This window comes from Saimiri boliviensis, chromosome 1, assembly GCF_048565385.1.
Source record: "Saimiri boliviensis isolate mSaiBol1 chromosome 1, mSaiBol1.pri, whole genome shotgun sequence".
NCBI lineage: Eukaryota > Metazoa > Chordata > Mammalia > Primates > Cebidae > Saimiri > Saimiri boliviensis.
The window spans coordinates 152594666-152622448 of NC_133449.1; the positions used below are offsets into that span (position 1 = coordinate 152594666).

General features: G+C 52.3%; 1 protein-coding gene across 1 annotated transcript; it reads left to right on the forward strand.

Moving 5' to 3' along the window:
• The first annotated feature begins 172 nt into the window (after positions 1–172).
• Positions 173–27783, forward strand: LOC101053611 (kinesin-like protein KIF19). Its single transcript, XM_074400295.1, is given in 15 exon segments — positions 173–325; positions 1178–1327; positions 1582–1728; positions 1853–1970; positions 2433–2605; positions 5544–5654; positions 10229–10316; positions 11646–11782; positions 12323–12446; positions 14841–15022; positions 16901–16914; positions 20866–21016; positions 21929–22051; positions 23995–24141; positions 27685–27783. Coding segments are annotated over 15 exon segments (1917 nt in total).

The window sequence follows — 27783 nt, forward strand, 5'->3', positions numbered from 1 at the left end:
TGCTATGGTCAATGTGGATTTCCCAGAGCTGGCCTGCGGTTTAGGGACTTCCCGGGTATCGGGGTCCCCAGAGCTTCGGGCTGAGGACATCAGGGTGGGCTTGGGACCTCTGCTGCAGGCACTGCCTTGGTTGTGTCTCAGGAGGCCGAGGCAGCCAGGAATGTTGCGACCCATGGACGTGTTCCTGGCAAGTGCCTTGGTCAGACACTGGAGCCTAGAGGAGTGGGACGCGGATGTTGGAGGGGCAGCCCCTTCCTTGCCGAATCCACCTGGCAGGGGCTTCCTGCAGCACAGCGTGGACCTGGACACCAAGGAAGAGATGGATGTGGCCAAACATATGCCCTGGCCTCTGAACTGAGCTGCCCCTGCCCCCCAGTGGGCATACAGGAAAGGCACAGGGCAGTGGCTTTTGGGAGAGCTTGAGTTGCCCCGCCTGCCAGGAATGGACCCGGAGCCCTTTCAGCTTTGTAGTTGGAATCATGAAGTTGGACTGAGAGGTCCGAATGGCATGGATCTGATCTTAGCGGGGTTTCTTTTTTTCCCTTTTTTTGGGGGGGGGGTTGTGCCGTGCCTGGCCCAATCTTGGTGTGATCTCTCACTGCGGGAGTGGTTTTCTGTGCTTGGCACTGACCCTGGCTCTGGGCACTGTCGTCCTGCACTCTGGTTAACACAGCCTGGCGGGGACAGTCGGCCTTGGCGGTGCAGGTTCAGTGCGGTGACCTCCCCCGGACTTCCAGTGGAAACGTTGAGCACAACCTTTAGGCATTTAATACATGTGATAGCCAATCCAAGCGCTGACTGGGAAAGGCACATAGACCATGGCTAGTGCATCAGCGATGTGGTTGTAGGCCAGGTGCGGTGGCTCACGCTTGTCATTCCAGTACTTTGCGAGGCCAAGGTGGGCGGATCACCTGAGATGAGTTCAAGACCAGCCTGCCAACATGAAACCCTGTCTCTGCTAAAAATACAACATTAGCCAGTTGTGGTGGCGCATGCCTGTAATCCGAGCTACTCGGGAGGCTGAGGCAGGATACTTGCTTGAACCCAGGAGGTGAAGTTTGCACTCCAGCCTGGATGACAGACCAAAAAAAAAAAACACGTCATCACTGTTGGAAACGACAGTTGCGGTTGAAGTTGCTGCGTGAAGCTTCAGCTGCTGCCATTTGTCTGCTTCAAGGGAAATGTTCCAAGCCCACCCTGGTGTCTGTGTGAGGGGCCCTGGAGTGGGCAGTGTCTCTGCTGGTCTCAAGGTGCTCACCCTGCAAAGAAGAAGGGCAGCCCCTCCACCTGCATCCTGGTGGGGGTCAGGCCAGCTCATGTGCACCAGGTGAGGCACATGGAAACCCGGGGTTACCATGGTGAGTGTGGAGATAGAGGCCGCCGCTGTCTCTGTAGCTGTCCCTGTGTGCAGATGTGATCAGGAGGGCCATCCTGCTCCTTGGGGCCCCAACCACGTGAGCGGTGCCAGCCCAGCTCCCCTGAGGCCCAGCTGATGTCACCAGGGTGGGGTGGGGCTGAGCACAGCCAGGTCTCACCTCTGCTGGGATTGCACAGTGTCCCTTGCCCATACCCTCCTACCAGGTCACAGGCCCTTCCTACCAGGTCGCAGGCAGCCTGGCATTGATAGATACAGAGCCCAAGGACCAGCCAGTTATGGTGAGTGCCCTCCCTCGTCCCCTGGCTGCCCCCAGTGTGAGTGCCCTCCCTTGTCCCCTGGCTGCCCCCGCTGTGAGTGCCCAATGCTGCCTCCCCAACCTGCCACCATAGTGACCCTTCTGTTACGAGGCCCCATTTATTCCTCCACTGTCCCTCCCTGGGACCTGGCTGCCCCGTTCTTCCCCACCGACTCCAGATACCCTCTCTGCCCCTAATCTCCATGCTGCTGGCACCTGGGCATGCGGGCTCCAGCCTCCCCAGCCTGATCCAGGCTATCTGTTGGGGGACTCAGAGCCTCTGTCCACCGCACAGTGGTGAGCTGAGCTGGGGACTTGCCCCAGTGCTATGGCTGGGTAAGGAGAGATGCCAGGCGTAACCGCCCCTCAGCTGTTGTTTCTACCAAAACATGTATCCCTTTTACAGTGGTGGAAAGGAGCGTCCAGGGGCCACAGCTCCTGTACAGCTGGGGTGGGTCTGAGGCTGGGGTCTGGCCCTCAGAACAGGGAGGGGGGATAGCGAGGCCCATAGTTTCCCCTAGGGGAAGTTTTCTCTGAAGGAGCTCAGCGTCCCTTCTGGAGGTAGCAGGACTGGGAGGTGTAGGTTCGCTGGTTGGGAGGCCTTGGGCAGGCATTTCCTGCTCTGTGCCCCAACCTCCCCATTGCTCAGTGAAGGAGGCCACGTCTTGCTGGGGGTATAGGCAGCCCTGAGGGCGCGAAGTTGGAGCCTTGCCTGAGGGGCATGGGGCTGAGCTGCTGCTTTACTGATTCATTGAGCAGATACCAGAGCCACAGGGCCAGGGAGGGCAGGGCTGCAGGGCTGGGGGCCTGAGGGTGAGGAGGCCCCATGCAGCTGCCCCAGTGGCCTCCCACAGGTGGCACTTCGAATCTGCCCACTCGATGCATAACTGGAGGAGGGAGCTGCGGTCATTGCCCACAAAGTCGGGAACAAGGTGAGACTGGGGCTCAGAGGGCTCCCCGCTGTCACAAGCTCACAGATGGGGCTCTGTCCTGGGGTGTGGCTGACACTGACAACAGGCAAATAACGCCAGGCGTAGTGGTGCACACCTGTGGTCCTAGCTACTCAGGAGGTTAGTCAAGAGGTGGGCTCGGGCCCAGGAGTTGGAGGTTACTATGAGCTGATCACACCACTGCATTTCAGGCAACACTCCAGACCCTGTTGCTGAAGAATAAATAAATAAAATAAAAACTCTTAAGGCAATTAATAGTTCTTTGCTGGAATTGACGGTGACCCTCAAAGTGGTATCACTGGTCCCCACAAAAGCCTCATCGTGGGGGGCAACTGGTCTCCTCTTGAGTCTCCCTATGTTGTCCCTGGGTGATTTCTTTTTTTTTTTTTGAGATGGCGTCTCGCTCTGTCACCCAGGCTGGAGTGCAGTGGCATGGTCTTGGCTCACTGCAACCGCCATCTCCCAGATTCAAAGGATTCTCCTGCCTCAGCCTCTTGAGTAGCTGAGACTACAGATGCCACCACCACGCCTGGCTAATTTTTGTATTTTTACTAGAGAAGGAGTTTCACCATGTTGGCCAGAATGGTCTTGATCTCCTGACCTCAAATGATCCTCCTGCCTTCGCCTTCCAAAGTGCTGGGATTACAGGCGTGAGCCACTGTGCCCAGCCTGGAGCCTGCTTTCTTTTTTTCTTTTTTGAGACAGACTCATTCTGTGGCCTAGGTTGGAGTGCAGTGGTGTGATCTCAGTCACTGCAACCTCCACCTCCCGGGTACAAGTGATTCTCCTGCCTCAGCCTTCTGAGTAGCTGGGATTACAGCTGAGAATTACCATGCCTGGCTAACTTTTTTCTTTTTCTTTTTTTGGGACAGAGTCTTGCTTTGTCACCCAGGCTGGAGTGCAATAATGTGATCTCGGCTCACTGCAACCTCTACCTGCTTGGTTTGAGTGATTCCCCTGCCTCAGCCTCCCCAGTAGCTGGGACTACAGGAATGTGCCACCATGCCTGGATAATTTTTTGTATTTTTAGTACAAATGGGGTTTCACCATGTGGGTCAAGCTGGTTTTGAACTCCTGACCTCAAGTGATCTGCCTGCCTTGGCCTCCCAAAGTTCTGGGACTACAGGCATAAGCCACCGTGCCCAGCCAATTTTTTTACTTTTAGCAGACACAGGGTTTCACCACGTTGGCCTGGCTGGTCTCAAACTCCTGACCTCAGATGATCCACTTGCCTCAGTCTCCCAAAGTGCTGGGGTTACAGATGTGAGCCACCTTGCCTGGCAAAGCCTGCTGTCTTAACCACCAGTGCCCTCCTGCTTCCTCTTCCCATCGGATTCCTTCTGCAGCTCAGGCCTGGTCCATGGCCGGCACTTGCTGGGGGCTATATGGACAGGAGCTGCCCCGAGGTATCCTGTCTTTTCATCGTCTCCATCTTTCGAAGGACAAAAGCATAAAGAAAAGGGAGTTCACTTACAATGTGGAAAAGTGCTGGCTAGAAGCCAAAAGAGCCCCAGGAACCTGGACTCAGCCCTGCAACTGACTCCTGAGAACTGCTGGCTGGCCCTGGTCTCCTGGGACCTCGGTTTCCAAAGCTGTGAGCCCAGGTGGGGTGGGGTGGGGTGGGCTGGTCGATGGTGGGGTGCTTGGTACAACCCAGTGGCACCTCCCTAGACCCCATGGCTCCTCTTGGCCACTGGGGTCCCCAAGTTCCTCCCAGCCAGGGAGCTCCTTGGTGGATTAACCAGCTGAGGTTGAATTTGGTTTCTAATTGCCCTGTTTCCCCTCCTCCCAATTCCCTGGGAAAGGCTCCTTTGAACCTGTCTATCCCCAGGGACCCTAATACACTTTGTGTCATAGTTAGGTATTTATATGAGATGGCCCTGGGGGCGACCAGGTACTCAGAAAAATAAACAGCAGGACTGGGGAACTTGGCTGAGTCCTTTATTTTTGAGTCGAGGTCTCACTCTGTGGCCCAGGCTGGAGTGCAGTTATGGGATCACAGCTCACTGCATGCAGCCTGAAGTCCTGGACTCAAGCGATCTTCCTGCCTCAGCCTCCCGTGCAGCTGGGACAACAGGCATGCACCACTATGCCTGGCTAATTTTAATTTTTTTTTTTTTTTTTTTTTTTTTGAGATGGCGTCGACTCACTGCAACTTCCACTTCCTGGGTTCAAGTGATTCTCCTGCCTCAGCCTCGTAAGCAGCTGAGATTACAGGCATGCACCACCACATCTGGCTAACTTTTTGTATTTTTAGTAGAGCCGGGATTTTATATTGGCCAAGCTGGTCTCGAACTCTGACCTCAAGTGACCCACACGCCTTGGCCTCCCAGCATGCTGGGATTGCAGATGTGAACCACCACGCCCAGCTCAGTCCTTTGTTCTCCTGTTTCCTGTGTCTAGCTCAGCCCTGGTGAGCCACAAGAGGCAGGGCTAAGAGTGCAAACACTCAGGTTCATGTGCAGAGACCCTGAGCACAGCGGCTAGGCACCAGCTCGGCCCTTCCCATCCCTTCCCATCCCTGACCCATGGGATCATCAAAGGGTTTGGCTTGGTGGGGCCCAGGGCCGCCTGCCAGTATTGGGAGCAGTGGTGCCTGAAGTCCTGGCGCCTGAGCGAGGCTGGTGGGTGCTGGGCCACTGTCCTCGATGTGGTTTGACCAAGGCAGCATTTATGGGGTGTGAGTGTGAGTGTCGGTGCAGTAGTGGTAAACGGTGCTCCTCAGAAGCAAGTGGAGAGGGTGCTGGGCGGTGATGTGGGTGCCTGACTCAAGCACAGAAGCCCGCAGCCCTTCCTGGACCTGGACCTGGACCTGGACCAAGCCCCTTGGAGGGATCCAGGGTGGGTGCCAGGCCTGGGGTCTCTCCAGGGTCCCCATCCTGACCTATCCTGACCAGCCTGGCCGGCTCACTGCTCACAGATGGTGGTGCTCATGGACCACGGCGAGGACCCGGAGGACGCGCCACACACGCACCGGTCCCGGGAGGGGACCTTCATCTTCGACAGGGTGTTCGACCAGCACACAACTCAGGTTTAACCACCTGCCCCTGCTGTCCCTGCGTCCCCCTCTGGGGCTAGAGACCCTGGCGAGGACATAGCGGCCAGGCAGTCTCAGCCCTGTCTTCTCACAGGGGTCTCCCTGGGGACAAGGAGACTGTGCAGAAGCCTATCCCAGGGGCAGCAGCGAGAGACCCTTCACAGAAAGCTCACCCCCCCTGGGGGCGGCAGGGGGAGACCCTTCACAGAAAGCTTACCCAGGGGGTGGCAGGGGGAGACTCTTCACTGAAAGCTCACCCCGGGGGCAGCAACGGGAGACCCCTCACTGAAAGCTCACCCCGGGGACGGCAGGGGGAGACCCTTCACTGAAAGCTCTCCCCGGGGGTGGCAGCAGGAGACCCTTCACAGTGCAGTAACCGCCAGCTTGTGGCTTTGCATTCATGCACTCAGTCCTTCATTCCACAGAGCGGCCCTGTGTTCCGTGGGGCTACAGTGCAGCCCTGCCCGCTCACCCACATCCCCGCATGGAGGGCAGACCATAGCAAAAGGAGAAGCGAGCATGCTGTAAGCACTCATGGTGTCCGCGAGGGCCTGCGGAGGGGCCGGACGCTAGACCTCGGGGGAGAGAGCCAGAGGGACAGGGATCCGGACAGAGGCTTAATTGTGCCCATTTCACAGAAGAAGCACCATACGAGAGACTGCGTGGTGGGGCCCAGAGCTGAGCATTTGGACCCAGAGTCAGGTCACAATCCCTCCTAGTCCCCCAGGTCACCACCCTTTACTAGGGACAAATGCTGTCAATTCGTCACCTGACCCCCATCTGGGAGGGGGGTCACAGAGAGGAGCCAGGACCCAGGGAGGGGTGATGGAGTGAATGGCAGCCCTTGCTGAGTGGGGTAGGTGGGATTTGAACACTGGCCTCCTGAAGGAGAAGCGACAGACCCATCACCAGGGTGAGAGGTCAGGGGATGTTTGGCCCTAAGACAAAACCCGACAGAGGATTTCAGGCTTCCTCCAGGCCCTACAGCTAAGTGACTTCCCTTACAGTGGTGAAGGGTAAAATCAGGGCTCCTGTGCCCTCTGCACCCCACTTATTTATTTTTTTTTGAAACAGCGTCTCACTCCATCATCTAGGCTAGAGTGCAATGGTACATCTCGGCTCACTGCAACCTCCACCTCCTGGTTCAAGCAATTTTGCCTCAGCCTCCCAAGTAGCTGGGATTACAGGCGCCTGCCACCACGCCCGGCTAATTTTTGTATTTTTAGTGGAGTTGGGGTTTTACCATGTTGGCCAAGCTGGTTTTGAACTCCCGACCTCAAGTGATCTGCCTGCCTCAGCCTCCCAAGGTGCTGGGATTACAGGTGTGAGCCACTGTAATCCCAGATGTGAGAAGCCATAGGCCCCAGGGGTGCACAGCTGTCCCCTAGTAATCAAAGATGGTTGGCAGAACAAATCACTCCAAAGCCGATTGGCTTAGAACTGTCATTGATAATCGTCTTTCACAGTTCTGTGAGGTGACCGGGACCTGCTGGGCAGATTCCCACTTGGCTGCAATCTGATGTCAGGGGGTTGATGTCATCTGGGCCATGTGTCCACAGTGGTCTGTTCACATGGCTATCAGTGGATGTGCAGATGGCTTGGAGTTCCACTGGGACTGTCCACGGGAGAAACTACAGGTGGCTCTTCTGTGTGGCTTGAGCCTCTTCAAAGCATGGTGGCCTGGGGGCTCCAAGAGGGCCAGGTGGAAGCTGTCAGGCATCTTGAAGGCATGGCCTTGTCTCTGCCACCCTTTGCTGGCCAAGCCAGTCCTAAGCCTGGCCAGGTTCAAGGGGAGGAGAATGAGACTCAGCTTCCCAGTGAAGTGGCAAAGAAGCTATGGCTGTCTTTAATCTACCACCCGAGTCATCTCTTGTCTTTCCACTGGCCCCTGGCTGCTGAATTCACATGGAGAGCCTCTTGGGAAGCATGCTGGGTGCATGAAATGCGCCTGCTTAGAATACCTGGGTCACCTGTTGGCGCCAGGAGCTTACCCCTGGATTCAGGACTCAGTGTGAAGATAGAGCACGATTCATTCGGCAATGGCAGCTCCAGCTGCTGTCTCAGAAAATAACTTCTCTCACTCTCAAGATCTGAACGCACAGAAAGTTGCAGGGGCTCGATCGTTGATATTTATTAAGGCCAAATGCAGTGGTTCGTGCCTGTAGTCCTCACACATTGGACTCTATGTCAGCCCGGGTGACAGAGAGAGACCTTATCTGTATAAAAAAAGTTTATTTTATAATTTTATTTTTAATTAGCTGGGCATTGTGGCACATGCCTGTAAGTCCCAGCAACTTGGGAAGCTGAGGTCAGAGGTGGGAGTATCTCTTGAGCCCAGGAGTTCAAGGCCTCAGTTAGCTGTGATTGCGCCGCTGCACTCTAGCCTGGTGACAGACAAGGCCCTGTCTCAACACACACACAAAACCACACTTACTGAGTGGCTACGACACACCAAGTGCTGTGTTCAGAGCCTGGCACACCCTGCCGAATCTATAGCTAGAGGGCTGCGGACACAGGACTCGGTCCCAGCCGCGTATGTCCAAATACCAGAGGTGAGCAGTGCTGGCCTCGGAGCTCGTGCAGCCCAGGCACAGGAATGGCCTCGTCCTTCTGCAAGCTCAGCGACCAGCCAGGGCTTCCAGGACTTTTAATGAGATAAAGGCCCCAGAGGGGGTGCCAGAGATGCAGAGGAAGGGACTGCTGCTTCTGTCAAGTGCAGCCAAACCTACATACCCTCATGCACCGGCCCTGGAGGTATCTTTGCTTAAATGCCCCGGTAGACAGGGAGATCACTACCTATACTCCTATTGCTGGGTACTGCTGCCTATGTCAACTTCTGCCAGCCTGCAACTTTTACTTCCTTGTCCCAGTTCTGTCTCAGAAAGAGGAGTCATGGTGCTCTTTCCAGACCCCCAAGTCTGTTGCCATCTTCCAGCTCTTTGCTGAATTCACCACTCTCTTTCTCCTTTCTACTCTTTTCTCTTTTCTTCTCTCTTCTCTTCTCTTTTTTTCCCCTTCCTTCCCACCCACCTTCCTTCCCTCCGTCCCGCCCACCTTCCTTCCTTTTTTTCTTCCTTCCTTCTTTCCTTTTCTTTCCCTTTCTTTCTTTCTTTTCTTTCTTTCTGACAGAGTCTCACTCTGTTTCCCAGGCCAGAGTGCAGTGGTGCAATCTTAGCTCACTGCGACCACAGCCTCCCAGGTTCAAGTGATTCTCCTGCCTCAGCCTCCTGAGTAGCTGGGATTATAAGCATGTGCCACTACACCCAGTTAATTTTTTGTGTGTTTTTAGTAGAGATGGGGTTTCACCATATTGACCAGGCTGGTCTCAAACTCCTGACCTTGTGATCCACTCGCCTCAGGCTTCCAAAGTGCTGGGATTACAGGCATGAGCCACTGCACCCGGCCCTCTTCTGTTCTTTCTCCTTTTCTGATATAGGATCTTGCTCTGTGGCCCAGAATGGAGTGCAGTTGTGCCATCACAGCTCATTGCAGTCTGAACTGTCAGCCTCAAGCAATCCTCCTGCCTCAGTCTCCTAAGCACCTGAGACTACAAGCCTGTACCACCATGCCTTGCTTTTTTTTTTTTTTTTTTGAGATGGAGTTTCACTCTCGTTGCCCAGGCTGGAGTGCAATGATGCGATCTCGGCTCACCACAACCTCTGCCTCCTGGGTTCACAGGATTCTCTTGCCTTAGCCTCCAGAGTAGCTGGGATTACAGGCATATGCCACGACACCCAAGTGTTCCTACCACCTTTAGTAGAGATGGGGTTTCTCCATGTTAGTCAGGTTGGTCTCTAACTCCCAGCCTCAGGTGATCTGCCCACCTTGGCCTCCAGAGTGCTGGGATTACAGTCATGAGCCACCGCGCCTGGCATTTTTCTTTTTTTTTTTGAGATGAAGTCTCACTCTTTTGCTGAGGCTGGAGTGCAGTGGTGTGATCTCAGCACACTGCAACCTCTGCCTCCTGGGTTCAAGTGATTTTTGTGCCTCAGCCTCCCAAGTAGCTGGGACAACAGATGCATACCACCATACCCTTCTAATTTTTGTATTTTTAGTAGAGATGGGATTTCATCATATTGGCTGGGCTGGTCTCGAACTCCTGACTTTGGGTGATCCGCCCACCTTGGCCTCCCAAAGCGCTGGGATTCCAGGTGGGAGCCTCTGTGCCCGGCCTCTGTATTCTTTTTGGTTTCTCTCAATTCATAGAGAAGCTGTGGGAAAACTCACATGTGTTTACGGCCTAATTCGTGGCAGGTCCCACAATGGGAGCCATCATATACCTTCTCATTTAGTCCCTCAAAACCACCTTGCAAGGCCAGCCTTGCCTCACCTCGTGAGGCTCAGCACAGCCAGGGCAGTGCACCCAAAGTTACGCCTGCAGGACTGGACAGAACTCAGGAATATCCAATGCCCATGCTCTTTTTAGCCTTCCCTCTCCTGAGTATGGCCAAATGTGGTCCTCAGGAGGGATTGGAACTTGTGCAACACCACACACCTGTCCTCTCCAAGCAGCCAGGCCCCCTGACTGTGACTGTCCGGGTGACTGTCTGTCCTCTGTCTCTCTGCAGGAAGATGTGTATGGTGCCACCATCCAGCATTTGGTGGAAGGCGTCATCTCTGGATACAACGTGATAGTGTTTGCCTATGGCCCCTCAGGTACCGTCCAGGGCAGCGTCCCAGGAGCAACTGGGGACTATGACAGCAGAGTCTCACTCTGTCACCCAGACTGGAGTGTAGTGACTCAGTCACAGCTCACTGCAGTCTCAACCTCCCAGGCCCAAGTGATCCTCCCACCTCAGCCTGCCAAGTAGCTGGGACTGCAGGCATGTACTACCATGCCCAGCTACCTTTTGTATTTTTGGTAGAAACAAGGTCTCCTTGTGCTGCCCAGGCTTATCTCAAACTCCTGGGCTCAAGTGACCCTTTTGTCTCTGCCTCCCTAAATTCTAGGATTAGAGGCATGAGCCACCATGCCCAGCCTGGTACTCTTCTTTTTTTCTTCTTTCTTTTTTTTGGTAGGGGGCGGGGGTGGAGTTAGCTCTGTCGTCCAGGCTGGAGTGCAGTGGTGCAATCTCAGCTCACTGCAACCTCCACCTCCCGGGTTCAAGCAATTCTCCTGCCTCAGCCTCCTGAGTAGCTGAGATTACAGGCACGTGCCACCATGCCCGGCTAATTTTTGAATTTTTAGTAGAGACAGGGTTTCACCATGTTGGCTAGGATGGTCTTGAACTCTTTACCTCAAGTGATCCACCCGCTCGGCCTCCCGAAGTGCTGGGATTACAGGTGTGAGCCACTGCACCCAACCTCTTTTTTCTTTTGAGACAAGGTTTCACTCTGTTGCTCAGGCTGTAGTACAGTTGTGCGGTCATAGCTCACTGCAGCCTCGACCTGCTGGGCTCAAGTGATTCTCCCACCTCAGCCTCCTGAGTAGCTGGGACTACAGGTGTGTTCCACCATACCCAGCTAATTTTCGCATTTTTTGCAGAGATAGGGCTTTACCAGTTTGCCCAAGCTAGTTTTGAACTCCTGAGCTCAAACGATACACCCGCCTCAACCTCTCAAAGTGTTTGAGATGACAGGTGTGAGCCACCACACCCAGCTCTCTCTTTTGTTTTTTGAGATGGAGTTTCACTCTTCTTGCCTAGGCTGGAGTGCAATGGCTCAATCTCAGCTCACTGAAACTGCCACCTCCCGGATTCAAGTGATTCTCCTGCCTCAGCCTTCCGAGTAGCTGGGATCACAGACATGCGCCACCACACCCAGCTGATTTTTGTATTTTTAGTAGAGATAGGGTTTCACCATGTTGGTCAGGCTAGTCTTGAACTCCTGACCTCAGGTGATACACCCACCTCAGCCTACCAAAGTGCTGGGATTACAGGTGTGAGCCACCACGCCCAGCTCTCTGTCTTTTAATGGCCAGCATTTCCAGGTGGAGCCCACCTCCAAGTCCCCCAACCCTGGCGAGTGTCTCCGCTCCTCTTCCAGGTGCAGGGAAGACCCACACCATGCTGGGTATGGATGCGGAGCCCGGCATCTACCTGCAGACCTTCACTGACCTCTTCCAGGCCACTGAGGAGACCCGGGACAGCGCGGACTACAGCGTGTCCATGTCTTACCTTGAGGTGAGCCCGCCACCTGTCTCAGTTGCCTTGTCTGCAAAATGAGCATGATGGCACCAGACGAAACACACCTGTGTGTGTGACATCCTCAGCACTGCGTGTTACCCCAGAGGCCAAGTGACCTCGTGGAAAGCTCCAGTCCCCAGGGCTGAGATTTCTCTGGAAGTTCAAAGCCCAGTGCTAAGTTGTAATTCTTTTTTGAGATGGAACCTTGCTGCTGTGTCACCTAGGCTGGAGTGCAGTGGCACAATCTTGGCTCACTGCAAACTCTGCCTCCCAGGTTCAAGAGATTCTCCTGCCTCAGCCTCCCCAGTAGCTGGGATGACAGGTGTCTGTCACCACACCCAGCTAATTTTTGTATTTCAGTAGAGATGGGGTTATACCATGTTGGCCATGTTGGTCTCGAACTCCTGACCTCGTGATCCGTCCACCTCGGCCTCCCGAAGTTCTGGGATTACAAGTGAGAGCCACAGCACCTGGCCAGTTCTTGTAATTATTTTGTGCCAAAGCTACTTTGCTCCCAGCCTTTCTGTTCCTCCTCAGATTTATAATGAAGTGATCCGGGACCTCCTGAACCCATCCTCGGGGTTTCTGGACCTCAGGGAAGATTCCAGGGGCAGCATCCAGATTACAGGCATCACGGAGTTCTCTACCTCAAATGCCCATGAGGTGAGGGTCACAGGGGCTCATGGAAGGAGACGTGGCTGAGCCACTGTAGCCACACACGTGCCAGAGCTCACAAGGTCCTCCTTCAGGTTCACTGCACAGGGACAGACTCGCAGTTCCCATGTTGTTTCCAAGCATGGACTCGATCGGGGGGTTGGCATCCTTACCTCTGGCCTCCTGCCTGGTGCTCAGGGCGCCATCACTGACGGAGCACACACTCTTCCCTCTGTCTCCAGACGCAGGCTCAGGGTCCTTTTCAACACAGCACTCCAGGGCTGGGCGCGGTGGCTCACACCTGTCATCCCAGTACTTTGGGAGGTCCAGGTGAATGGACTGCCTGAGCTCACAAGTTTGAGCCATTGCACTCCAGCCTGGCAACACAGTGAGACTCTACTAAAAATACAAAAAAAATTAGCCAGGTGTGGGTAATCCCAGCTACTCGGGAGGTTAACGCATGAGAATCACTTGAACCTGGGAGGTAGAGGTTGCAGTGAGCCGAGATTGTACTACTGCACTCCAGCCTGGGTGATAGAGTGAGACTGCCTCAAAAAAAAAAAAAAAAAAAACCCCAGAAACCCCACAGCACTTCAGGCAGTCACAACCCTCTGAGCCGGCTCCGATTGGAACCCGTTTGCCACCCCTGATCCCAAGAATTGCTCATGTAGCAAGGGCATGGAAACTGGAAACATCTTCCCGATGTCTGGCTTTCCTTCCCTCTCTGCTCTTAGCCACGCCCCACACTACTGGCAGCCTGGGCTTCCTGACAGATCTGGCTGGGCATCTGTTTGCTCACAACACCTTCAACGGTTCCCTCTGGCCTCCAGAATCAGCGTAGACCCAGCCTCAGACCTAATGACCATGTGCTCCCGCCATGCTGGCGCCAGCATCCACAGGCCCTCACCATCATCCCTCAGGCTCTTGCGTTGTGGGTCAGCCTTCTGGCTTACTCTTGTTTTCTGTTTTTTCTTTTTTTGAGACAGAATCTTGCTCTGTTGCCCAGGCTGGCATGCAGTGGCACAATCATAGTTCACTACAGCTTTGAACTCCTGAGCTCAAGTGATCTTCCTGTCTCCACCTTCTTTTTATTATTTTCTTCTTTTTTTGAGACGGTGTCTTGCTCTCTCATCCAGGCTGGAGTGCAGTGATGTGATCTTGGGTCTGCAAGCAAGATCTTCCACCTCCACCTCCTGGGTTCAAAGAATTCTCCTGCCTCAGCCTTCCAAGTAGCTGGGATTTCAGGTGCCTGCCACCATGCCTGGCTATTTTTTTTGTATTTTTAGTAGAGGTGGTGTTTCACCATGTTGGCCAGGCTGGTTATGAACTCGTGACCTCAAGTGATCCACTCACCTCAGCCTCCCAAAGTGAAGATTACAGGCATGAGCCACTGCACCTGGCCCTGCCTCAGCCTTCTGAGTAGCTAAAACTACAGACACCTGCCACCATACCTGGGTAATATTTGATTTAATTTAATTTTTTTTGTAAAGATAGTATAATGCCATGTTGCCCAGGCTGGTCTCAGATTCCTGGGCTCAAGTGATCCATCTACCTTGTCCTCTCCAAGTGCTGGGATTACAGGTGTGATCCAATGTACCTGGCTCTGTTCTTTCGTTTTGTTTTGTTTTGTTGAGACAGAGTCTCACTCTGTCGCCAGTCTGGAGTGTAGTGGCACAATCTTGACTCACTGCCATCTCCGCCTCCCAGTTTCAAGAGATTCTCCTGCTTCAGCACCCTGTGTAGCTGGAACTACAGGCACTCACCACCATGTTAGCTAATTTCTGTATTTTGAGTAGAGACTGGGTATCACCACGTTGACCAGGATGGTCTTGATTTCTTGACCTCGTGATCTGCCCGCCTTGGCCTCCCAAAGGGCTGGGATTACAGGTGTGAGCCATGGCCTGGCTGGCTCTGTTCTTTAACAACAGTGATGCCCCACTTTTCTCTCCATATATGCTCCATAATCCTGGCCTGAGGCGAGCACACAGTAGGTGCTCAGCAGAGGCTCATTGTGCATGATTTTTAAAATTGCATGCATGGCAAACGGGTTTCAGCCCATCTGCCATCTCCAGCAAATCAGTATAACTGGCTAGAGTTCTGTACTGAAAAGGGTCCTGGGGCTGCTCTGGGCTCTGAAGAAGAGGTGGGCAATCCATTGGTGATGTCTGCCATGGGAAGAAGAAGGAGAGGGGGCAGTGTGAGTGTCAGCAATCTGCCATTTCTTTCAAGTTGGCTCAAGGAGTCGATCAGTTCTTGCTGCACACCAGAAGCTGCTTTCACCTGACAGGGTCCTGCTGTAAGTATCCCAGCCTCGGGAGCCCCACAGCTCCTTCTCTTGCCCAGATGTCCCTGGAGGGCACATGTGGCCCCTGACCTCCTGCTTGCCTCTGCCTCTGTCCTCAAATCATGCAGCTCCTCACGAAAAGCAACCGGCAGCGCACACAGGAGCCCACGGCCAACCAGACATCGTCCCGCTCCCACGCTGTGCTGCAGGTCACCGTGTACCAGCGGAGCCGCAGCACAGACCTGGTGAAGGAGGTGCACGTGGGGAGGCTCTTCATGGTGGACCTGGCAGGCTCGGGAGCATTTGTTTGTTTGTTTGTTGAGACAGGGTCTTGCTCTGTCATCCAGGCTGGAATGCAGTGGTGCGTTCATAGCTCACTGCAGCCTCAGATTCCCTGGCTCAAGCTGTCTTCCTGCCTCAGCCTCCAGAGTAGCTGGGACCACAGAAGCAGGCCACCATGCCCAGCTAATTTCAAAAAAATTTTAGGAGATAGGGAGTCTCACTATGTTACGCAGTGTTACCTGGTCTCAAACTCCTAGACTCAAGTGATCCCCCTGCTTTGGCCCCCCAAAGTGCTGGGGTTACAGGAGTGAGTCAGCACACTTGGCTTCCAGTTCCTCTGACATGCCTCCCTTCCTTTTCAAATCCATGATAATTACTCACTTTGTGTCCTTCCCCCTTGAGGCTGTGAGCAGGACCTTGTCCATCCTCCTCCAGCCACATCTTCAGCACCTAGAACAGCGCCCGGCCCAGAGGTGGCGCTCACTAGCTGCTTGGTGAGTGAATGAATGCTCGACAGGCATAGGAGTACTCACAGAGGGCGACCTGCCTGCCGGGCCCTCCTGGGCGCTCGAGACTCCAAGACGACAGCACCCAGACGCGCCCTCCAGGAGCTCAGAGCCCCCCATGGAAACAGACCTGTGAGCAGAGGATTACAGCACAGGGAGGCACATGCTTCAAGATTCAGATTGCACAGAGGCCACAGGAGCCCAGAGGAGGAAGGGGTGGAGGTGGTGGGTGTCACGATGAGCCTGAAAGGGTCATTAGGAGATTGAGGGTACAAGGAAGAACGGTCCAGTGGAGGAAAGCTATGTGCAGAGCTGGTGGGAGGATTGTGAGATTCACCAGGGTGTGAGGCGGCTGGGGACCAGCCCCAACCCCAGTTCATCTGTCATTGCTGCACCTGTTGCAGAAGGTAGACATTGTGCTTACTGCCTGTTGCCCCTGTGGCCTGACCATTTCTAAGGGAGGGACCCAGCCAGGGCCAGGTCCAGAGAAGGGACTTGATGAAGGCCGTGTCAGGATAAAAATGACATTACCAAGAAGTGAAATTTTCGGCTGGTGTAATCCCAGCACTTTGGGAGGATGAGGTGGGGGTGGATCACTTAAGGTCAGGAGTTTGAGCAACCAGCCTGGGCAACATGGTGAAACCTTGTCTCTACTAAAAATATAAAAATTACCCAGCCATGGTGGCAGGCACCTGTAATCCTAGCTACCCAGGAGGCTGAGTTAGGAGAATCGTTTGAACCCAGGAGGTGGAAGTTGCAGTGAGCTGAGAATGCCCCACCGCACCCCAGCCTGGGCAATAAAAGCAAAACTCTGTGTCAAAAAAGAAAAAAAAGTGCCATTTCCACACTTCTCAAACACACCAGGCACTTACCACCCAGTCACTGGTGCAGAAGCAGGCTGTAGCCCTGAGCCTGTTTCCTGAAGCAGAGGCTGTGACTTGGAAGTGACGTCACTCGCTGTGCACAATGATACCGAGTGGTGGAAGGCCCGAGCTTTGAACCTGGGGAAACCTGGCCCCAAACCTCGCCTTTGGTGGCTGTGATATTTGTCTTCGATGTTTATGCCAAGTGCTTTGTCTCACTAGGGTTCGAATGAGTTGTTTTGCCTATTCGGTCACTCCCTGCACTGTGCCTGCTCCTGCCCCTGGTGCTGCGGATGCTGAAACCAGCAGGGCCAGGGTCCCGGCATCAGGCTGTTGGAAGATAGAGAGGATTCGTAGGAAACTTGAGGTGCAGTGAGCCCAGCAGATCAGGAGACAATTGCCATGGAAAAGATCACCTGTTACTCACAGATCCCAAGAAGATGGGGCAGGACACGCCACGGGGACACATCAAGGTTGGTCAGGAGACCAAGGAGGAGGGAGATTGGGTGAGATGGTCAGGAGGGAGAGGAGGGGGCAGACGTGGGTGAGAGCCTTGATGATGGTTTTCACAGGAAGGAGCAGGCGAGGCAGGGTGAGCAGGCTTAGGGTTGGCTGTTGGGATAATTTCAGCAGGCTCCAGGGCCTGGGGGCTGTCCCTGGTTATCTGGTACCTGGCCCTGTGTGATGAGGTCAGCCGCGTGGTGGCAGAGAGTGACAGCCCCATAGAGGAGGGGTCAGGGAATGGGCTCTGGATTGGTTTGTAGATGAACGGTGTGTTCACAGGTGAGCTGCTTACTGTCTTTAGGCATCGGCTCGCCCTGGGAGGAGCTGTCTCTCTGGGGTCGAGGCCTCAGATGTCAAAGCATCTGAATACAGGAAAGAAAAAGACAAAAAGGCTCAGACAGGTGGGGGCGCAGACAGTCTCCTACAGACATGGCTGAGTGTGAAGGCGGAAACAACACGCGGCCCTGGGCAGGAGCGAGGAGGCCGGCCCGACCCAGCTGGGCTGGGCTGTGTCCTTAGCGGACGAAGTGGAGACCAGCCTCCTGGGGCGTGGCTTTGCAGAGGGCACCGGGCGGGAGTCCAGGCCTTGCATCCTCGCTCTGGCTCTGCTCCAACTTGCTGTGTGTCTTTGGGAGGCCGAGGCCCCTTTCTGGGCCTTAGTGTTTTAGCTGTACATTCAGTGGTCTAAGTGGGCTGTGCTTGGCAGTGCTTGGCTCTCACAGACTATTTCTACATAGAAAAGCATCACAAAAGAGTTTGTTCCGGAGCACAGGGTCTCCAAGAAAGGCCCCAACCAGGCCAGGGGCGGTGGCTCACACCTGTAATCTGAGCATGCTGAGAGGCCAAGGCAGGCAGATCACCTGACGTCAGGAGTTCAAGACCAGCCTCACCAACATGGTGAAACCATGTCTTTACTAAAAATACAAAAATTAGCCGGGTGTGATGGTAGGTGACAGTAATCCCAGCTATTCCAGAGGCCGAGGTAGGAGAATCGCTTGAACCCAGGAGGCAGAGATTGCAGTGAGCCAAGATCTCACCACTGCACTCCAGCCTGGGCGACAGAGTGAGACTCCATCTCAAAAAAAAAAAAAAAAAGGCCCCAACTCTGCAACACAGACACACAACCCTTGGGCTTTGGGTGGTGTCAGCAGCTGTGTCCTGCCCAGCTTGGTTCCTGCTTGATGGAAGTGACAGCTGACTCTTGCTGCTCGCTTCCCTGGCCTGTCTGTGCTGGCCTCTCACACACATTATCCCAGGGTGGCCTCACCACAACTCTGTGATGACGCTGGGGTTATCGCTCCTTTTGGCAAATAAAGAGGCTGAGACGCAGATTGGAGGATTTGCCTGAGATAAGTAGTTGAAGACATTTTCAAACCACACTCCCAGTGACTCTAAAACCCATGCCCTGGAAAAGAAATGCTGGCAATCTTTTTTTCTTTTTGGAGACAGAGTCTCGCTCTATCATCCAGGCTAGAGTGAAGTGGTGAGATCTTGGCTCACTGCAGCCTCAACCTCCTGGGCTCAAGCAATCCTCCTGCCTCAGCCTCCTGAGTAGCTGGGATTACAGGTGTGCACCACCACGCCTGGCTGATTTTAAATTTTTGGTAGAGATGGGGTCTCGCTCTCCTTTGTGGGTTCTCACACTCTAGCCACCATCCACCTGCCCTTGTCACCCAGGCCAGGTACCAGATGACCAGTTACAGCCCCAGGCTCCAGAGCCTGCTGAAATTATCCCAGCAGCCAACCCTAAGCCTGCTTACCCAGCCTCACCTGTGCCTTCCCTGGAAAGCCACCGTCAGGTCTCTCACCCACGATCCCCCTCCCCCTCGGCCTTCTGACCAACCCTGATGCTTTCCCTGTGGCCCCTGTGATCTTGAACTCTTGGCCCTAAGTGATCCTCCTGCCTTGGCCTCCCAAAGAGCTGGGATTACAGGCATGAGCCTCTGTGCCTGGCTAGTAATTACTTTTTCTGATTTCAAATGTGATATTATGGAAAGGCAAAGTGGGCCCAGTGTGGTAGCTCACGCCTGTAATTCCAGCACTTTGGGAGGCCTAGGAGGGTGGATCACCTGAGGTCAGGAGTTCGAGAACAGCCTGCCCAACATGGTGAAAGCACATCTCTACTAAAAATACAAAAATTTACCAGGCTGTAGTGGTGGGCACCTGTAATCCCAGCTACTCAGAAGGCTGAGGCAGGAGAGAATCTCTTGAACCCCGGAGGCGGAGGTTGCAGTGAGCCGAGATAGTGCCACTGCCCTCCAGCCTGGGTGACAGAGTGAGACTCTGTCTCAAAAAAAAAAAAAAAAAAAAAAAAAAGAAGAAGATGATGATTCCCACCCCCCATGACTGCACGTGGTGGGCATCTTCCTGAGGGCGGCTGCTTTTCGAGGCTTCTGCATGCATTGCCATTCATTCTGCACACAGCACCTGTGTGAACCAGGCACCCGCTGGTTTTTGGAGCTCTGGGGACACAAGCCAACAAGAGTGGCAGGTTCTGCCCTCCCGGAGCTGAATTCTGATGGGGAAGCAGGTGGAGAATCAATCACTGACATATCTAAGATAAGTCCATCACTGAGTGAAGTGATTTGAGGGAAATAAACAGGACGACCTGGTGAAGGGTCGTGACGGGGTGCTACAGTCCCCTTTGCAGATGAGGTCAAGGTGCTCCCTGAGGAGGGGCCTGATGGATGAGAATGTTTCAGAGGGCTCCTTCCTTACTTTTATTATAAAAACGGGTTGGGCGGGGCATAGTGGTTCATGCCTGTAATCCAAGCACTTCAGAAGGCCAAGGCAGGAGGATCACTTGAGGGGTTCAAGGGGGGTTCAAGACCAGGTTGGGCAACATAACAAGTCTGTCTCTACAAAAGGTAAACAAAATTAGCTGGGCATGGTCGTACCTGCCTGTAGTCCCAGCTACTCAGGGAGCTGAGGTGGGAGGATCATTTGAGCCCAGGAGGTTGAGGCAGCAGTGAGCCATAATTACGTCACTGCACTCCAGCCGGGGTGACAGAATGAAACTGTCAAAAAAAAACCAAACAAACAAAAAGTAGGCGTGCAATCCCAGCACTCACGCCCGTAATCCCAGCACTTTGGGAGGACAAGGCGAGTGGATCACCTGAGGTCAGGAGTTCAAGAGAAGCCTAGACAACATGGCAAAACCCCATCTCTACTAAAAATACAAAAATTAGAGCATGGTGGTGGGTGCCTGTAATCCCAGCGACTTGGGAGGCTGAGACAGGAGAATTGCTTCAACCTGGGAGGTGGAGGCTCCAGTGAGCTGAGATTGAGCCAGCGATCTCTCTCTTGTTACCCTCATTGTACTCCAGCCTGGGTAACAAGAGTGAGACTCCATCCCCAGAACCAAAAACCAAACAAAAATTTGGAGTTGTTCTGCACAGACTTTTCTCTCTTTACCTTATTTATTTATTTAGAGACAGAGTCTCACTCTGTCACCCAGGCGGGGGTGCGGTGGCACAATCTTGGATTACTGCAACCTCTGCTTCCTGGGTTCAAGCTTTTATCCTGCCTCAGCCTCCTGAGTAGCTGGGATTATAGGCGCCCACCACCACACCGGCTATTGATGTAGTAGATACGGGGTTGCACCATGTTGGCTAGGCTGGTCTCGAACTCCTGACCTCACGTGATCCATCCACCTTGGCCTCCTGAAGTGTTGAGATTACAGGTGTGAGCCACTGAGCCTGGGCTGTCTTTACCTCACTCAGTGATGAGCATCTTTTCAACACTGGCGGGGAGCTCTGCATCGTGGCTTCTGGTGGCTGTAGCGAAATATTTCTCCCACCGAATCCTACATCCCCAGAGGATTCTGGATTGTAATCAGTGCCTGAGAGACAGAGCGCCTAGGGTTGGGGTGGGGTGGGGTTATTCCACCCTCTGGGCCTCAGTCCCCTCCCTGGAAACCAGGATGGGGCTTGGCAGGTAGGAAGGACTAAGACCTCCCACCTCAGCTCGGCCCCTCGTTGTGCAGAGCCAGAACCGAGGCAAGAGGATGAAGGATGGTGCACACATCAACCGCTCACTGCTGGCCCTGGGCAACTGCATCAACGTGCTCAGTGAGAAGGGTGGCAGCCGGGCGCAGTATGTGAACTTCCGGGACAGCAAGCTCACACGCCTGCTGAAAGTGGGTGCTGCGGGCCCTGGAGGGTGGGCGCAGACCCTGCTCTTTCAGGAGATACCAGCCAGAGAGAAGCCAGACCTGGATAAGGGCCAGAAAACACGGCAGATGCCATCTCTAGTCACTGCCTGACTCCCTTGAAAGTATGATCTTGCTTGTGCTTGCATATCCCAGGCGACAGGAAGCTCACCACCCATCCACAGCTAGCTCCCCGTCGTGGAGGGCTTTGACTCTGAGAAAACTATCCTTTATTGTGAGCTAAATGGCAGCACCTCCATTCCACAGCAAGGTGGGGTATGAATTAACACATACGTAAAACAGTAGGCTAGGTGCAGTGGCTCACACCTGTAATCCTAACACTTTGGGAGGCCAAGGTGGGTGGATCACCTGAGATCAGGAGTTCGAGACCAGCCTGGCCAACATGGGGAAATCCTGTCTCTACTAAAAATACAGTTATCCTGGTGTGGGATTACAGGTGTGTAATCCTACTCAGCTACTCAGGAGGCTGAGGTAGGAGAATCACTTGAACCCAGGAGGCAGAGGTTGCAGTGAGCTGAGATGGTGCCACTGTACTCCAGCCTGGGTGACAGAGTGAGACTCCATCTCAAAAACAAAACAAACAAAAACAACCACAAAAAAAAATGTAAAGAGAAATGTTTCTGTAAATTTGACCCCTTGGTCCAATCTGCTCTCATCAGAGCTGAAGTCGGATGGGGTGGGCCTGGAAAGGGTCCCACTTCATCATCAGGGTCACCTCCCTGAGGACTGACCCCTGGGTTCTGGCACCAGCTGCCCTTTTCAGGGGTTGGAGCTGGAATCTCAGATGTCCTGGCGACGGCTGGGGCAAGGCTAGCACCCCTGGACAGGTGGCACCCTGAGGCTCCCCTCACCCCCATTCAGCGGTTTTCCCCTGAACAGGATGCCTTAGGTGGGAACAGCCGCACTGTGATGATCACCCACATCAGCCCAGCCAGCACCTGCTTTGAGGAGTCTCGGACCACGCTGCCGTACGCTTACAGGGCCAAGAATATCAAGACCAGGGTGAGGACTTCAGGCGCTTGGACTTCAGATTTTTAAGTGTGCAGTCAGTGGCATTAAGTACATTCATGTCGGGCTGGGTGCAGTGGCTCACGCCTGTAATCTCAACACTTTGGGAGGCCTAGGCAGGTGGATCGTGAGGTCAGGAGTTCGAGGCCAGCCTGGCCAACATGGTGAAAACCTGTCTCTACTAAAAATACAAAAATATTAGCTGGGCATGGTGTTACATGCCTGAAATCCCAGCTACTTGGGAGGCTGAGACAGGAGAATCACTTGAACCTGTGAGTCGAAGGTTGCAGTGAGCCCGGATTGTGCCATTGCACTCCAGCCTGGGTGACAGAGCAAGAATCTGTCTTGGGAAAAACAAGTCTTTGTGCAACCATTACCACCATCTATCTCCACAACTTGCTCATCTTCCCAAACCGAAGCTCTGCACTGCAGCCTTGACCTTCTAGGCTCAAGCCATCCTCCCGCTTCAGTCCCCCAAGCAGCTGGGACTACAGGTGCACACCACCATGCCCAGCTAATTTTTCAGTATTTTTGTAAAGACACGATCTCCCTGTGTTGCTCAGGCTGGTATTGGACTGCTGGGCTCAAGTGATCATCCTGTCTCAGCCTCCCAAAATGCTGGGGTTACAGATATGAGCCACTGTGCCCGGCCTCTGCACCCATTAAACAGTAACTGCTCATCCCCTTCCCCAGCCACTGGCACCTTGCATTCTACCTTCTGTCTCTATGAATTTGAGGACTTGAGGGATTTCATGTAGGTGGGGTTTTTGTTTTTTGTTGAGATGGAATCTCACTGTGTCACCCAGGCTGTAGTGCAGTGGCATGATCTCGGCTCACTGCAACTGCTGCTTCCTGGGTTCAAGTGATTCTCTTGCCTCAGGCTCATGAGTAGCTGGGACTACAGGCGCTTGCCACCATGCCCAGCTAATTTTTGTATTTTTTTAATGGAGTTAAGGTTTCACTGTGTTGGCCAGGCTGGTCTCAAACTCCTGACCTCAAGTGGTCTGCCCTCCTTGGCCTCCCAAAGTGCTGGGATTATAGGTATGAGCCACCACTCCTAGCCAAGGGCCTCAGGTAGGTAGAATACACGGTATCTGTCCTGCTGGGACCAGCTTATTTAACTCAGCAGCATGTCCTCGAGGTCCATCGATCTTATACCAACTCTCAGAATTGCCCTTTTTTTTTTTTTTTTTTTTTTTTTTTGAGACAGGGTCTTGCTCTATTGCTCTGGCTGGAAGTGCAGTGGTGCAATTATAGCTCACTGCAGCTTCAATCTCCTAGCCTCAAGTGATCCTCCTACCTCAGCCTCCCAAGTAGCTGGGACCAAAGGTATGAGCCACCACACCTGGCTAAGTTTTGAATTTTTGGTAGTGATGGGGTCTTGCTATGTTGCCCAGGCTGGTCACAAACTCCTGAGCTCAAGTGATCCTCCTGCCTCGGCTTCCCAAAGTGCTGGGATTACATGTGTGAGCCACCATGTCTAGCCAATTTCCTTCCTTTTTCAGGCTGAATAGCATCAACTTCAATTTTATAACAAATGCATGTTTGCGTTCTTACATATTTTTGTTTGTTTTCTGAGATGGCGTCTCACATCCTTACCCAGGCTGGAGTGCCATGGTGAGATCTCGGCTCACTGAAACCTCTGCCTCCTGGATTCAAGCAATTCTTCTGCCTCAGCCTCCCAAGTAGCTGGGATTACAGGTGGGCACCACCACATCTGGCTAACTTTTTGTACCTTTAGTGGAGATGGGGTTTCATTGTGCTGGCCAGGCTGGTCTTGAACTCCTGACTTGGTGATCTGTCCGCCTCGGCCTCTCAAAGTGCTGGGATTACAGGTGTGAGCCACCACGACTGGCCCATATTTCATTCTTTCAAACGCATCCTTTGTGGGGCATTTCCTGCCTGGTCTGACTCTGGCTGCGTGTCCTGCCTGCTAGGTCAAGTGCAACCCGCTGAAGGTCTCCTATCGCATCGCGCAGTACACGGAGGTCATCTCCGACCTGCGCAGGGAGATCCAGAACCTCCAATCAAAAATTGAGAAGCAAAGGAGAAGAAAAGTGAAGCCGGCATCCAGGATGCCCGAGGTAGGCAGGCCGAGTGGGGGCTGGTGCCTCCTGCAGGTGCAGCACAGAGCCTATAGCTTGCAGTGAATGCCGAGAATGAAGTACTCAGACAGCTCCAGTAGAGCGGGGCTAGGGAGTATCTCTTCTGAGAGAGTCGGCCCCAGCACCCATCCATCCATCCACCAAGTATTTATTGAAGGGCTTGTATTAACTACAGACATCCACTAGATGGTTATTTGAGGTGGGATACTGAGGCACCTGTGACCTTGTACGCACTCAAACTGCATTCTCAGGAGGCTGTTTTCAGCGTTCCTTATCACACCACACACTCCACTTCCCGTCCTGTTTTCAGGGTCAAGGAGTTTCATTCCCATGCACAAATAACATACACACAGCGCTTCAGTATGTTTCCACTCCTGACCTCAAATGCCATGTACATAAGCTTTAATATGTTGCTGTGTGCCCCCTGCAGCGCAGAAGCACTGTCACCCCCCCAGGGCCTGCAGGACACGTCCCTGTCCTGGTTACCCCTCCCTGTCTGGGGCTGTGTGCTTGGGCCACTCTGAGCACCTGCACCCAGAGAGCACTTTGGTGGCCCTGCCTGGGCTTTAGTTTCAACCTGGCTACCACCTCACTGTGTCCCGACCCAGAGCTCTAATTCTTCCCTTGTAAATAGGGGTTAGATTCTTTCCTTTTTTTTCTTTAGAGACAGGGTCTTGCTCTGTGGTCCAGGCTGCAGTGCAGTGGTACAATCATAGCTCACTGTAGCCTCAGCCTCGGGTTTAAGTGATCCTCCTGCTTCAGCCTTCTGAGTAGCTAGGACTACAGACGTGCCACCACACCTGGCTAACATTTTTTTTTTTTTTTTTTTTTGAGATGGAGTCTTGCTCTGTTGGCCGGAGTGTGGTGGCATGATTTTGGCTCACTTCAAACCTCTGCCTCTCAGGTTCAAGTGATTCTCCTGCCTCAGCCTCCCATTTAGCTGGGATTACAGGCAGCTGCCAGCACTCCTGGCCAATTTTTGTATTTTTAGTAGAGATAGGGTTTAACCACGTTGGCCAGACTGGTCTCAAATTCCTGACCTCCAAGATGGCTGATCACTAGCAGCTCGGGATTGTAGCTCCCAGTAAAAGCACAAAGAACGAGAGGACGCCACACCTTCACACGAATTCTTGTCGCTCACGCACCAGGAGATTCCCAGCGGAGGAGCCCCACGGGTCGCCAGCGCGACTCTTGTGACCGGCGAGGCGGTTTTGCCGGCGCCTTGGAGCGACGGTTCTTGGTGCAGAGTCAGAAAAGCACCATCAATCTTAACGCCGCTGATTTAGTCGGTGCAGTGGGTTGCTCAGATTTCGGCGCTGAGAATCAATAAGTTGGACGTCCACTCAGAAACCCAATTACAAAGACGGTAAACACAAAGACCACAGATGGATAAATTTATAACGAAGGGAAGAAAACAGCCAAAAAAGGCTGAGAATACCCAAGATCAGAACGCCTCTCCCTCAGCGGGGGATCACAGTTCCTCATCAGCAACGGAACAAGGCTTGATGGAGAACGAGTGTGTTCCAATTACAGAAGCAGGCTTCAAAATGTGGATAATGAGAAACTTCTGTGAATTAAAAGAACTTGTTCTAACTCAATCTAAAGTAACTAAGAACTTTGAAAAAAGATTTGACGAAATGTCAACAAGAATACAAAATTTAGAGAGGAAAATAAGTGAATTGATGGAGCTGAAAAACACAATATGAGAACTACAAGAAGTATGCACAAGTTTTAACAGCCGAATTGACCAAGCAGAAGAAAGGATATCAGAGGTCGAAGACCAACTCAATGAAATAAAACAAGAAGACAAGATTAGAGAGAAAAGAATAAAAAGGAACGAGCAGAGTCTCCAAGAAATATGGGACTATGTGAAAAGACCTAATCCACGCTTGATAGGTGTACCTGAATGTGACGAAGAGAATGAATCCAAGCTGGAAAATACGCTTCAGGACATTATTCAGGAAAATTTTCCCAACCTAGTAAGGCAGGATAATATTCAACTCCAGGTAATACAGAGAACACCACAGAGATATTCCTCAAGAAGAGCAACTCCAAGGCACATAATCGTCAGATTCACCAGGGTTGAAATGAAGGAGAAAATACTAAGGGCAGCCAGAGAGAAGGGCCAGGTTACCCACAAAGGGAAGCCTATCAGTCTTAGAGCAGATCTCTCAGCAGAAACCCTACAAGCCAGAAGAGAGTGGGGGCCAATATTCAACATCCTTAAAGAAAAGAACTTTCAACCCAGAATTTCACATCCAGCCAAACTAAGCTTCACAAGTGAAGGAAAAATAAAGTTTTTTGTGAATAAGCAAGCACTCAGAGATTTCATCACCACCAGGCCTGCTTTACAAGAGCTTCTGAAAGAACCACTACACATAGAAAGGAACAAACAGTATCAGCCTTTCTAAAAAAATTATCAAAAAGAGCATCAATATAATGAAGAATTTACATCAACTAATGGGCAAAATAGCCAGCTAATATTAAATGGCAGTATTAAACTCACATATATTATTATTAATTCTAAATTTAATTTGACTAAATCCCCCAATCCAAAGACAGACAGGCAATTTGAATAAATAACTAAAACCCATCAGTATGCTGCATCCAGACCCATCTCACATTCAAGGATACATGAAGACTTAAAACAAGGGATGGAGAAGGATTTACCAACCAAACAGAGAGCTAAAATAAATAAATAAAAAGCAGAAGTTACAATTAAGCAACAAAGATTAAAAGAAGCAAAGAAGGACATTATATAATGATAAAAGGATCAATGCAACAACAAGAAGAGCTAAAGATCCTAAATATATACGCACCCAATACAGGAATACGCAGACATACAAGACTTATAAAGAGACTTAGACTCCCACATAATAATAGTGGGAGACTTCAACATTAATATTAGACAAATCAGTGAGACAGAAAATTAACAACTATATCCAGGACTTGAACTCAGATCTGGAACAAGTAAATGTAATTAACATTTATAGAACTCTCCACTTTAAATATACAAAATATATACTCTTATCAGTACCACATCATATCAACTTAGAAGTTTAAACGAAATGTTGGTTGGCTCCTTGTTTGTTATTCTCTTCCCTCATTTTCTTTTATATCTTCATTATTAAGGACAATTATAGGCATACCCATATTTAGATTGCATTCTAGCCCGGGCAATAAAGCAATACCCCCACCCTCTCTCCCTCTTCCTCTTTCTCTTTCTTCCTCTTCTTTATTCTTTTTCTTATTAAAAAAAAAACCAAAAAAACAACAAAAAAAAAAAAACTGTCCTGGCTCTATTTTCTCCTAGGCTTGTGTATAACCATTCTATATTTGTTGGCGTCTGGGCCTCTATCTTTAACCACCTTGTCACATTCGTTTCTTATAAAACCGTAAGGTCACAAAGAATCCTGCCACTGGAACTGCGGATGTCCTTGGCTTGTAAGCTCTATCGTAAACCTCTAAATCAACCTGCACCCTTAAAAGGCTCCCCTCTGAAAAAAAAAACCTCAACTTCAGGGCCCCTTCTACGCCCCATTTCAGCAGAAAGTAGTTAAAAAGCAGTCAACGTCCGCGTTCCAACAGAAGTTGGGCTTTCTTGTTCAAAGCGGAGAATGA